The sequence below is a fragment of the Melopsittacus undulatus genome, chromosome 3, assembly GCF_012275295.1.
Source record: "Melopsittacus undulatus isolate bMelUnd1 chromosome 3, bMelUnd1.mat.Z, whole genome shotgun sequence".
NCBI lineage: Eukaryota > Metazoa > Chordata > Aves > Psittaciformes > Psittaculidae > Melopsittacus > Melopsittacus undulatus.
Genome location: NC_047529.1, coordinates 107,417,373 through 107,430,212, shown reverse-complemented (window position 1 = coordinate 107,430,212; position 12,840 = coordinate 107,417,373). Strand labels below are relative to the sequence as shown.

Genomic DNA, 12,840 nt, shown 5'->3' with positions numbered 1-12,840 from the left:
CCTCTGCACTCTCCATCCTCCTTTCCCACATCCAAGTCCCAGGAGGGATGGTGTCTTCAACTCAGATGGGTCCTAGAGTGTGTGGGCACTTTTGTGGATACATCTTGAAAGCCATGTTTAGATTTGTGAGAGCCATTAAGTGACTGCTCAGGTCTGCTGACCAGCAGAGGACCAGATCCCCTCAGGAACAAGAGGTGGCAGTAACATCATTGGCACCTGTGAGAAGTAACCTCCCTTGTTACAGCCAAACTGGTTGTGGTTCCTTGATGAACTGAGAAGATAACCAGGTGTTGATGACGGAGTGCTATTTGAATCAGGATCCATTACCTGCAGTGGGGTTTGCTCTGTTATTGCTTGTGTTGCCTTATTCCACAGACATTGGCTCTTCTGGCTTGACCTGATTTCTGGGACAAGGGCTGTCTATGGGTATATGGCACTTTCTCTGGTGGTCCTAGGGCCTTCTAATGTTTCCCTTCCTTCCTTGTAGGACATATTTGGAGGAGGAGCTGATAAAGGCCCGGAAGAAGCCAAGCCTGAGGAAGGACATGTACCAGAAGATGATTGAGGTGGACCCTGATGCCCCCACTGAGGAGGAGAATGTGCTGCGGGCAGTAACCAAGCCCCGCTACATGCAATGGAGGGAGACCATCAGCTCGACTGCCACGCTGGGCTTCAGGATTGAGGGGATAAAGGTGAGGCTGCTCCAGATGTGCAGAGCAGGGGGAACAGCTGCTGAGAGCATTTGGTAACCAAACTCACAGAGGCACACATATAGCAGGTTGGTGGCAAGACCATGTCTTATCAGGACATCCCTGGTCCCTGCAAGTCAAACCACCCTTGTCACACACGTGGCCTGGGGCAGAGCTGCTCTTCTGAGAGTGCAGATGACCTCAGGGCACCAATGCAAGAGGACAGTTTTAGCCATAATCTCATTAAATCAGCTGCTTGGTTGATTTCCTTGACTATGAAATGCAAAGTGCCATCTTCCAATTTGAAGGCTCAAATTAGTTGTTTGATTTTGATACTGCTGCGCTGCTAGACTGAGCCGTCAATCTAAATCCCAGCTTGAATGCGTGCTGATCTGTGGCCGGAGCTGTGAGTTTGTCCCCAGTCGATGAGGAGGATGTATTTACATCCCTGCCTGGACAAATTCAGCAACTGAGCCTTATGAAATGGGGTGAACACAAGTAGCAGCACTTCCTGCCACACACGTAACCTGCTGACTGTGCATGTTCAGAGCTTGTGTTGCTGGAGACACCTGCTGGGATGCTTTTGTGTCCCCATTAGATGAGCCAGCCCAGGAGCTTTTCTCCTGGCAAGCAGGCTTTGCTCCAGAGAGATGTCTGGGATGGCACTTGAACAGAATTAGGTCTGTAACCTCAAAGCAGTTGTGTTAGGGCAAGAAGACTTGCGTGAACATTAGCAATGGTTTAATGACTTTGATAGCCAGCCAACATGAGTTAGAGGTAGTACCATGCTTGAGCTAAAGGTTTCATCACATGCCTGGGCATGGTGTTGGCTTGGCAGCTGAGAGGAGCTCAGTCAAGCTGTGTCTGCAGCAAGTCAGGCTTGGGGCACTGCTGGGGGCCCAGCGATAGCTCAAGGCAGCCACTTCTGCTCTTGGCAGAAATGATGGCTTGATTTCTGCATGCATCTGTGTTGAAGAAGTTTCTTTCTCTTGATGACGGGTTGGTTTTTTCCTGAGCTGGGCAGAATTCTCCCAGAACATCTATCTGAGTCTCTGCAGCTGCGGCCTTAAACTCCCACACCTCTCCTGACTGGAGATAGCTGTGTAACAATGGTAGAATTGAACCAAATGAAGCCATTGCCTGAAAAAGCCTGTACAGCAGATTTGTAGGCTTTCCTGGTGGTGTTTTACTTCACCTCGCTGGTCAAACATGTTAGACCATAGATTTAAAAGGTGATGAGCAGGAATGGGTCACTCAGAGTCACTACTTCTGCTTACCCACATACCAAACCACTGGTAGGAAGGCACTCATCTGCACTGCTGTGTGGGACAAAGTCCCTGGGCTGTAGGAAGCCTAGCAGAGCATGTTGCACACAGGAAGGAGGGCACCTTCTTCATTCAGTGTTTTGTGGCCAGCACTCAACCACCCTCAGAAACCCAACGAGCAGACCTTGGCCTGAACCCTTTCAAGAGTCTCCCATCAGCAATGTGAGGTACCCCTGTCTGTCCCACAGCCCCGTTTGGGATGCTGCCATCCATAGTGCCCCACAGCAGCTTTCTGCAATGCCTGCATTGCATCAGGGCACTAGCCTGCTCATGCAGCTCTTCCCTATCTCCCCAGCTTTCCCAAAGACCCTTTTCTGCTATGGATGCCTGCAAGCACGCTGTGAGCTGCTCTGGCTCAGGACAACCCATTGCCTAGTTCCCACTGCTGCTGTTTTGCATTCCTAATGCTGTTGTTTTACTGGTGCTTATTAGAAAACTGAGGCTATATAAATAAGAATCGGGCCAGTGGGACCAAAGCTCCCATGTACTGTTTCTTCTCCTTGTTATAAAGGAATATCTGTCTATTTATAGTTCAACATGATACACCCTTAGCCTCCAGCGGTGCTTCTCAGCCTGTGATCTGAGGACATTTAAAGGCCTTTAGAGCAAAACAGGTCATATGTGAACCACTTGAAATGAAAAGTGTAAAAGAAAGCCAAACCCAAAATCGTATTCCCACGTGGGCCAGAAAGCCCTGTGGAGGGAAAGAAAAGCTCTAAAGACGCAGTGAGAGTTGCTCCTCTGTTTTGTATGACTACAAGTGAGCTGCTGCATGGTGTGAGCAGTGGGGCAGCCCTTTAATTGAACAATGTTGGGAAGTGCTGGCCTCCAGGAGTAATCCTGCTGCTGTGCTAGGGGCTGACTAATTTGATCAAGGCTCTAATTACTGTAATTCTCCTTAAATCCCTCACTTCTGGATTATTTCCCCCTCAGCTAAAGCATTAACAGTTCATGCTAGTTCCCAGCTGGCTTTTTTTTCCAGCAGGGCTGGTCATGCTGTGCCACATCCTTGTATTTGCCCTATTTCTCGGGTCAAGTCTCCACATTAAGGAACACTCCTTCAATTCCTGGAGTTGCTACTGAGTCCTTGGAGGAAATTTCAGGAAAATATTATTTCATGACAAGTCCCCCCCCATGTTTTCTTTCCTGCTGTGGATGCTTCCATGGGAAGAGCAGGGGTGAATGTGCCTGACCTGGTGGTCATGGCTGGAGCCTGATACAGGAGAGCACCTCGTTGTGCAAGGGAAAGGCAGGATTTGGTCATGGATGCATGGGCTGGAAGAAGGCACAGGGGAAGGAGCAGGGGTAACCTTTGGGACAGCACGGGCAGGTGAGGTCAACAGGCAGCTCAGGGTTGGGACCTTTTACTGGCTGACCTCCTGCTTTCCATTGTGGCCTTGAGGATCCGGTTCTTCCTGTTTAAAATGGAAATTTTCCTGTGCAAAAGGAGTTAATGACACTCATCTAACTTTGTGGAGTAGCTTGAAACTGTTAGAAGCTGTAGCTGTTCATGAAATTACACCAAACGTAATGCAACCAGTGACCCAGTTGAAGCTTCATGCAGCTCATTGCAAGAAGTTCGGTGTTTAGTTCTGGAGTACTGTGTTCAGCTCTGGAGTACCAGAGAAGGCCTCAAAGATGCTCTGGTGGCTGGAGCACCTCTGCTATATAGAGACAGGCTGAGAGAGCTGGGCTGGTTCAGCCTGGAGAAAAGGCAGCTCAGAGAGACCTTAGAGCAGCTCCCATTGCCTACAGCTGACAAGAAACCTGGACAGGGACTTTTTACAAGGGCACAGGACAAGGGGGAATGGGTTAAACTGACAGAGGGGAGATTTAGGAAGATATTAGGAAGTTTTTCCCCATGATGATGCTGGGGTGCTGGCACAGGGTGCCCAGAGAAGCTGTGGCTGCCCCATCCCTGGCAGTGCTCAAGGCCAGGTTGGAGCAACCTGGTCTGGTAGAAGGTGTGCTTGCCCTTGGCAGGGGTTAGAACTGGGTGAGCTTTAAGGTCCCTTCCAACCCAAACCAGTCTGGGATTCTAAGGACATTCTCTTGTCTGAGAGTCATTCACTCTTTGCCTGCAGCAAAGCCATGGTAGGACAGTATTTCCTGGGGCTGGAACTGTTGCGGGATCACAGAACCAGCCCTGGAAAAGCCCTTGCTTGGCTTCCAAATGTGGGCAGCTCACGAGCCCCATCTGAGGCTGGACACAGAGGGAGAGCTGGCTGACCTGAACCCTGCCCCAGTGACGCCAGTGCAAACTGGAATCGCTGGTGGGGCGGAGGTTGCGATAGCCCTTATCAGCCCCCCTCACATTTGTGCTGTGTGGAAGCCAGCCCCCTCGGGGCTCGGACACCTGTAAATGTCATGGCAGTTGTCAGCCCCACAGCAGCAACGTCTGGCTGGGCAAGGAAACCATGGGAGGCGGGTGATGATGGGAGCAGCACTGCGGATAGGCTGTTTGGCTTTCCTGAAGCCTAGATTGCCTTATCTGAAAGGCCATCTGTGGTTTTCATTTATTTATAGGAGCATTTAGAAGTCCATCTCCTTTCTTGGATGCTTTGTGGAAAGTTGTGCTCTTTACATGTGAAATTAGTGCTGTGGCATTTCTCCAAAGTGATATCTATCATCCCCCGGGAGAGGGTGGGTTGTGTTCTGAACTGCCACGTCAGGGCTCACATAGCAGACGTACAGCAGCTTAGCACCCTTCCCCTGTACATCATACATGTGCCACCAGAGCATCCTCGGCCAGGCCTTCTGCTGCCTCACAAGACACAACCAAAAGCAGAGAGCTTAGCTCTGTTTGGTCCATGAGCAGGATGGCTGCTATGGCAGGGAGGTCTCCACCAGAAGGTTGTCCCTAGTCCCTGCTGATCCATGCTCTGCCAGCCACTAGCCTTGCTTTTAAGCCCTGTGGCAGCACACGATGGTCAGCCTGGGTCCAGGATGGTTTGACATTGCTTGCACCCCATGCAAACAAAGTTTTTCCTGTAGACAAAGACCTTTCACACACTGCTTTCGTTATTACCTTTGCACAAAACACAAGCTGGAAGTTGGAAGTGTGGTGTTTGGTTCATCCCAAACTGTACATCAGATATGGGTTTGGTATCAGGCTTGCCTTGCCAGGTCTCCGCAGCCAGGGCACTTGGACTTCCCCCAAGCTGGACTGGCTGCCATGGCCAGCCCTCCATCCAGAGTGATTCACATGGCCCCATGCACATGGCCCATCCAGAGGCACTTCCCTGGGTGGGTCTCAAAGTCCAGCTAAGGCCCAAAGATCTTTGGGACAGGTGATTTCATTGTGCTCTCTTCCTTCCCCAGCCTCTGCTCCTTCATTCTTACTTCATCTTCCCCAGCCCACAGGATGTCTTTTTGGCCTCTGTCCCTTTGCTCTATTGTGTGCAAACGAGCTGTCTGGAGCAGTGGGATGGAGCACTGCAAACAGAGCTGTGAGCTCAAGCACGTGTGGTTTAAAATAGCTCCTGTATCCAGGAAGCGAGCTCTGCCTGCCTGACCCATGGCTGCTCCAGACAATGAAACATGATGATCTAAAAATCAGCAGGCCTGGGGAAATGAGGAGCAACCTGTAGGGTGCCCAGAGGTTCAGCCAGGAGCATGGATGTGCCCACGGGGAAAAGGAGGAGAGCACAAGGCTGCTTACTGCAGCTTACTGCCTTTGAGGGTTGCTATCCGTGGACTATCAAAGGCAAGACAGCTGTGGGGCTTGCTCCTTGTCTCCATCTCCTTGCTGCAGTGGTCTGTGGAGGACTTAACATGGAAGGGTTTTTGTGGCAGCTCCTGGGATGTCTCTGTCCACGCTCAGTTTTGTCCTCCTGTGGTTGTGCTCTGCTTTCCTCCCCAAGCAGAGGTGCAGCCTGAGGCTGATGTTGGTGCCTGTGCTCAGGCACAGCAGTGACGGGAAGCCATTTGTGTGCAGTGTGGCCAGAAATGAGCAAATGTGTGATGGTGGAGACTTGCCATTTGCATTAAGGGGCAATGCAGCAGAGCTGTAGCATGATTTGGGATGTGCAGAGCAGAGAAAGGCTGCTTCTGCTCATAGACATAGCATAGACAGGTCCTTCAGGTGCCAAAAAGGCCGGTTGCATCCTACTCAGGGACATGTATAGCTGCTGAAACACCAGTACTGTCGCAGCTCCCTCCCTGCTCACCCTGCTCACTGCTCTCCCTTCTTTTCAAGAAAGAGGACGGCACTGTGAACCGGGACTTCAAGAAGACACGGACAAAGGAACAAGTCACAGAGGCCTTCAGGGAGTTCACCAGAGGAAACCGCAATGTTTTGGTGAGTGGGTGATGCTGGGGTTCTGCCTGGAGAGAGCTCCTCCTGCAGAGGCTGCCCTCAGCTCATCGGCTCCTTGCCATAGGTGGCTGCATGGAAAATGCATGAAAACTGGCACAGAGAAACCCCATCCTGGCACGGGGGTGAGGGGAGAGCAGCGGAGGCCTGGGAGGGGACACAGCTGCAGCAGCACTACTTCAGCCATGTCTGAGTGTGCTGAGGATGCTCAAGGGTTGATTCCAGAACCCACAGCCATGCTCTGCCCCCCTCCTCCATGGGGCTGTCAGCAGTCTCTGAGCTTGTTTTGTACACCAGCATGGGGTGGTGGGGGCTCCCACCCTGGCCAAACAGGCTGCCCTGCCCTTGGTCTCACAGGAAGGGTGGCTAAAGCATCTCCCTGCCCATGCCATGTGCCCTCCCCATAGCCGAGCTGCAGTCAGCATTCCCCAAGTTTCTCTATGTTGCCAGGGGAGTAAGAGATGGAGCAGTAAACAATTTACACTGACTGTGTCAAATATCCTCTTTGACAAAGCACTTCCATTTTAAGCTGTGCTATATAAAGCCTACAAACACAAGGCTGTGGCAGGAGTGGCCCTTAGGGCTGGCTCCTTTAAACCAAGCACGTTCACTTTACCAGTAGATACCCAGGGATTGTTCCTGGATTTGCAAATGAAATTGCCTGGCTGCATTTTATGTCCAGAAAGTTTGGAGCACATTTTGGAGCATACTCACACCATCATACCCTGGCTCTAGACTGGGCTCCTTGGTGAAAGCATTGCAATACATCTCCCCACGCATCTCCCCATGCAAAGTGTGAAAATGTAGATGTATTACAGTGCCCAGGTATCTGTTCTGTGTGCTCCTGTGCTTAGTCCTTCTGTCTAAACCTCAACATGATATTATCAGAGGCCACCTTTGAAGGCATTTGGGTCTTGACCTGCGTGCTGACCAGTGTAAAATCACTTCCACCTATGGTAGCAACTTTGCAGAAGTGCTGATAAGGAGTTACAGAAGCATCTCATGATGCTTGGCTGACTGAGTAATAAAATGACAACTGAGGTGAAGAGTTGACCTGTAAAAAGAGTGCAGGTGAGATTAAAAAGCAGCCTGGCTGTGCATGCTGTTGAATTAGCTGTTCCCTCTTTGGGAGCACCATGGATGCAGCAGGAAAAGCCTGCAGAAGGGACTGGTTCAGCATAAACAAATGCTCTCACTGTATTTCGGAAGCAACAGGAGCTCACAGGATTATGTAGATGCCAAAAGGATGAGTGGATCCCAAAAAGGAGGGGACACACTCCCAGAGGACAGGTCTGTGGGAGGATGCTGAGTGCAGGGCAGCTGAGGGACACCACCAGCATCTCTCCATGCAGATTTGGTATCCTGGAGAGGGTGCTGGGAGAGATGATGTTCCTGCCTGCCCCATGCAGCAGTTTGTATGTAGGCTTCCTGCAGTACTGACAGCTTGGGGTTTTGTTTGTGTCTTTTCAATTCCAGAACAGTTACCTTAACCGGTTGAAGGGCATCCGGGCTACGCTGGAGACATCCCCGTTCTTCAAGTGCCATGAGGTAAAGACTGGTGTTCAGATAGACCTGCTTCAAGATGCAAATGGTTTAATCTCAGCTTGTCCAAGGAGAGAAGTCAGAGGCTATATATTTCTGCAGTTTTGAATTTATCCTTATACCCATATTTTCATATCCGTCTTTATCTAATTCTTTGTCAGCTGATGATTGAGAGATACTCACATCTTTGACATGGGCTGAAATCTGCTGAAAGCTAGTGTTCATACAAATGCAAAGTGGCTTAGGAAGAATTCTGGCTGCTTATGGGCTTGTATGACTGGTAAAACTCCTTAGTGTGGAAGGATAGGGGTTTTCTGGAGAGGAATGCCTGTCTGAATGTGCATCTGGTGTCGTGTGGCTGCTCCGTGTGATCAAACAAGGCTTCAGTATTGCCGATCTTCTAGGACTGTCTTTGCTGAGCTGGATGAGGCACCACAGTAAAGACTATTCATAGAATTATAGAGTCACAGAAGGGTCTGAGTTGGAAGGGACCTTAAAGCTCCAACCCCCTGCCATGGGCAGGGACACCTGCCACTAGACCAGGTTGTTCCAAGCCCAGTCCAACCTGGCCTTGAACACTGCCAGGGATGGGGCAGCCACAGCTTCTCTGGGCACCCTGTGCCAGCACCTCAGCACCCTCACAGGGAAGAATATCTTCCTAGTACCTAATGTAAATCTCCCCTCTGTCAGTTTAAAGCCATTCCCTCTTGTCCTGTCACTACATAATTCCCCTGGAAAGAACTTCCTCTAGAAATGAATGTGCATGAAATCAACATTTTCTACAGTGAAAATTCATCTCTGGTGGGAATACAAAAAGGAAGCACTACATTTTTTTGGCAGTTTCAATGAAATTGGACTACTCCATAATCTAATTATACCATGTTATTGCTTCAGCATTGGCAACGAGTGTTTGCTATTGCATCTGCTTAACAAAACATGAGAGCGCATGTCCTTGGCATGTGTTGTCTAAGGACAAAAGAGCCTCATAGATAACCTCAACTCAGAGAGCAGGAGCTGCAGCTCCAAGAGCCCACTGCCCCTCACCAGGAGCCACCTCGGCCACAGCCACACATGGAAGGGAAATGTCAAACCCCAGGGTTTCAGGTCAGTTCAACACAGGAAACAGAATGCTCCCTAAAACGATGCGCCAGGGTTTCATTTGGAAACACAGAAACAAAACAGCCTTTCAAGGAGGCTTTGAAAAGAGTTTCCACTCCTTCAAAATGAAAAAGCAGCAGCTTTGACTTTCTGTCCCACTTTTCTTGAGATGAAGCATAGCAGAAGGTCTGCCAAGCTCTGTGTGTGTACCCCCACAGGGCCCTCACTGGGCAGGGCTCCTCCAAGGAGCTGCAGGACAATTTGGAGACCCAGGACAGGCGTTTCCTTAATGTTAAAATGCTCTGTCCCTTCCAAAAGTGGGCTACAAGAGCTTAGAAGAAGAGCTCAAGTTAATAATTTCTGAGAAATAACACGTATCTCTGGCCTTTGGATGTTTTCCCAATGCGCTGGAGGAGGAAGTCTCCTCAAAAATGTAAATTCCTAATGTCTTTTACAAACAGTACACACTTCCAATTCAAGACCCTTATCTAAAGTCAAACCTCAGACTAAACCCCACTGACAGCACGGACGTGGGAGTCCCCACTAACATTAAGTGCTGCTCTTTCAGAGGGCTGACACCAGCTGGGTGCCCCTAGAGCTGTGCTTTTCCATGTGTCTGCACATCGTGTGGGGCAATCCTGGCTCTCAGCATGCGGTGTCCTGTCTATCTGCTACTGATACAAGGGCAAGTGAGTTCAGCATCCACCAGTTCATGCACGTCAGACGTAATTTGGGAAGCAATCTTCACGTGGGCCAGCTCTGAAGTGCACCCATTGGTGTTTTTCTGTAGTATTGCCTGCTAAAACCTGACCAGAGGAGCAGATTCAGCAGAAGAGCACACTGGTGGATGGCCTGACACTGATGTGTGTTTCCAAGCCTTGGGTAGCCACAGCACAGTTGCTTATGGGTGGCAGTCTGGAGGCTGGGCTGAGCTGGAGGTACCCACAGACTGAGCATCTCTGCTCTGTGGGTGGTGAGCATTGGGCTTGTGGGGTCTCATTGCTCTGTGACAGGCCTTGAGGCTTATGTTGTAAAAGCTGATGTGCTTCACCTCCCTAAATGCATCTCTGGGCTTCTCCACGCTTGCCCAGACAGTACTTGCAGGATTTTCCCAAAGGATGATCAGGATATAAAAGAGCTCTTTAAAGCAGATGGAGCTGAGCGAACTCATGGATAAGGAAATTCACCTGCATGCACCTCTGTAACCTGAATTCCCAGAGCACTGTGAAAGCCAAGAGAATGTTCTAGGGGAAATGTGGGTGCAATTGGATGGTGTTTTAGGCAGGGGACAGCACATTGCAAGTAACTTGTACCATCCCTGTGGTGATTGATGGCTGCAGGGCTGGTGAGTCTGAATAGCACAAGCCAGTCACAAAGAACCAGCCTTGGAAAAAATCCCTATTGAAGTCTGAGACAATTCATCTCATTCCTTCCTTTGACTCATTTTCCAAAATGACATCTCTGTCTTTCATGCCCATGTTTTTCTGATCCTCTCCTTCTGCCAAGAGCTGAGATTTGTATGAGTAAATCAGCTTGTCTGAATACCCCATCTGCATGTGCAACCACAGCCAGCAACACACAGGGCTTGCTTCTTGCTCATGCAAAATCTCAGCATCATCTCTTGCAGCCTGAGATAAGGTGTCTGAAAGCCCTGAAGCTGGCTGAGATTGAGCAGTAGGAGCATCGCTCACTGGTCTCTCCTCTCTGCAGGTAATCGGGAGCTCCCTCCTCTTCATTCATGACAAGAAGGAGCAGGCCAAAGTCTGGATGATTGACTTTGGGAAAACCACCCCGCTGCCGGAGGGACAAGTTCTGCAGCACAACGTGCCCTGGGTAGAAGGGAACAGAGAGGATGGCTACCTCTGGGGGCTGGACAACCTCATTCAGATCCTGACAGAGTTGTCCCAGAGCGAAGACTTGCATTAAAGCCATGCGTCCGACTCTGCCACTACCCCCAACCTGCCCCCGACTGACTCTTCTGAACTGCACTACAAGACACTTTCCAGCCCTGGCCCTTCCCATTTGAAAGCTATACTCTCCCTATTTAATGTGTTTTCGTTGTGGTTTTTTAGGTTGTCTTGATTCCTTTTTTCCCCTCCTCTCCATGTAAATAGAGAGCTAACCTGCCAGAACAAAAGTGAACTTGAAACCTTGGCCTTGCAGAGCCAGTGGGAGCACGAGCCATGCCAGCCGGGACGGGGATGCTTAGGCGAGCGCATGCTTTGCCTATCACACTTATGTCTCTTGCACAGCCTGATTTTAAGACCTTTTAAGAGAGCTGGTGGAGGAAGGAACCTCTCCCTGTGCTGGGATTGGTAGTTTCATCCTGAAAATCTCTATGTCCATGCCCAGGACCCTCTGGCAGCCAGTGTGTGTGAGCAAGGCCTGAGATGTCGAAGGATACTGGGGTGGGAGCTCTTTAGTCATCTTTGCCAGCACCTTTCAGCTTCGAGAACTAGCTGTGCTGAGTCATTATATGATGCTAGAAGGGCAGAATGGGGGTTTTCTTTGTATTCAAGACATCCCGTAGCAGTTGCTCAGTTATCATCTGGTGGCACTGGAGGGCAAGGGTTTCCCTCCTGCTGCAGAGCCATGTGGTCAGACACAGGTATTTACCATGGCTAGATGCTTCCCACCCATTCCCCCATGCTGGCTGCACTGGAACAGTGGCTAACTCTTCAACCTCCTCTCTAGAGACCGATCTTCCCTGCTTGGAGCTGCTTCCAGCCCTCCTTAGCTGTGATCTCCAGCCTTCCACAGTGAATAAAGACTTTGGGCAAGGCTGGGGGAGACAAAAATAGCTTGTAAGGGACTACTATGAGACCTAAAGTAGCCATCCAGGTTGATCAGTCTTCTTTGGCTCTTCAGTGCTGTGTGGACAGCCCCAGCGCTCCTGCTCCTTCAGAAACACCCAGTTCCCTATTTAGGGTGGAGGCTATTCTTTAACTTCCTGGAACATTTGAACTCAGCTGCCTGCAGCAGGGCTGGCTCCAAAGGTCAGCCATGGAGAGGATGGCCTGGAGGGGTGAGGACATAAAGAGCATGCAGGAGCTTGGCAGCCACAAACCCATCCCCTGCTCCATCCCCAAAGCCACCGTCTCATCCTGCTCCCTGCTCCAGAGCCCCTCTGCCATCCTTCAGTGGTCCAGCACCCTCAGTGGGAGCAATGAGACAGAGCTGCCATTGCACTGCCTGCAGCCATGCCCTGGCCTCTTTCCCCAGGACTGATGTCTCCCAAGGTTTTTCCCAGTTCATCTCTCCCCAGACACGTCTTCAGCTCCTCTGATGCCATTGTAAATGGTTGCACTGTTTTAGCTCCTTGCCAGGCTTTCTAGAATAGCCCATGTGGAAGTGCCTTATAGACTTGCCTCTGTTCCATTAGTGTCATGGAAAAGGTTGGGGTTTTTTTTTAAGTTATATTTATTTTCATCCCATTTTAATTGCACAAAACACTAAAACTTAATGCATGGAATCCCTCTTTTGTTGTTTTGGGTTTTTTTAACTGTGTTTTTAGTTTTCAAACCATCCCTTTTCCAGCTCTGGAGAAGGGGTATGGACAGATGCGCATAGATACGTACCACTTACTGCTGTACTTTAGCTTTGAGCTGCTCTTATATATGTATATTATTTTGTAAGCCTGTTTATAAACCAGATTCCCTGCTTCGTGGCTTCGGAAGAAGCAGATTGTTCCTCTCAGATGTCTTATGCCTTTCTGGAGGCTGGAAGGGTTGCTGGAGGGGTTTCCCCTGCTCCCACCATCCCTCTCAGTCATTGGATAACACAGAAAACAATCCGAACCGGCTGCAACACCAACGCACAGTGCCTGTAAAGAAGTCCTGTAACCTGCAAATAAAGGCATATGGGAAGCATT

General features: G+C 50.0%; 1 protein-coding gene across 1 annotated transcript in view; it reads left to right on the top strand.

Annotated features, from left to right (window-relative positions):
- ITPKB (inositol-trisphosphate 3-kinase B) overlaps nucleotides 1-12,840 on the top strand; it is a 68,047-nt gene extending 55,207 nt beyond the window's left edge. The window contains exons 5-8 of the mRNA XM_034061084.1: nucleotides 488-692; nucleotides 6,213-6,314; nucleotides 7,806-7,877; nucleotides 10,680-12,840. Coding sequence (XP_033916975.1) covers nucleotides 488-692; nucleotides 6,213-6,314; nucleotides 7,806-7,877; nucleotides 10,680-10,895 — 595 coding nt within the window. The 3' untranslated portion in view covers nucleotides 10,896-12,840. The remainder of the gene's footprint in view (nucleotides 1-487; nucleotides 693-6,212; nucleotides 6,315-7,805; nucleotides 7,878-10,679) is intronic.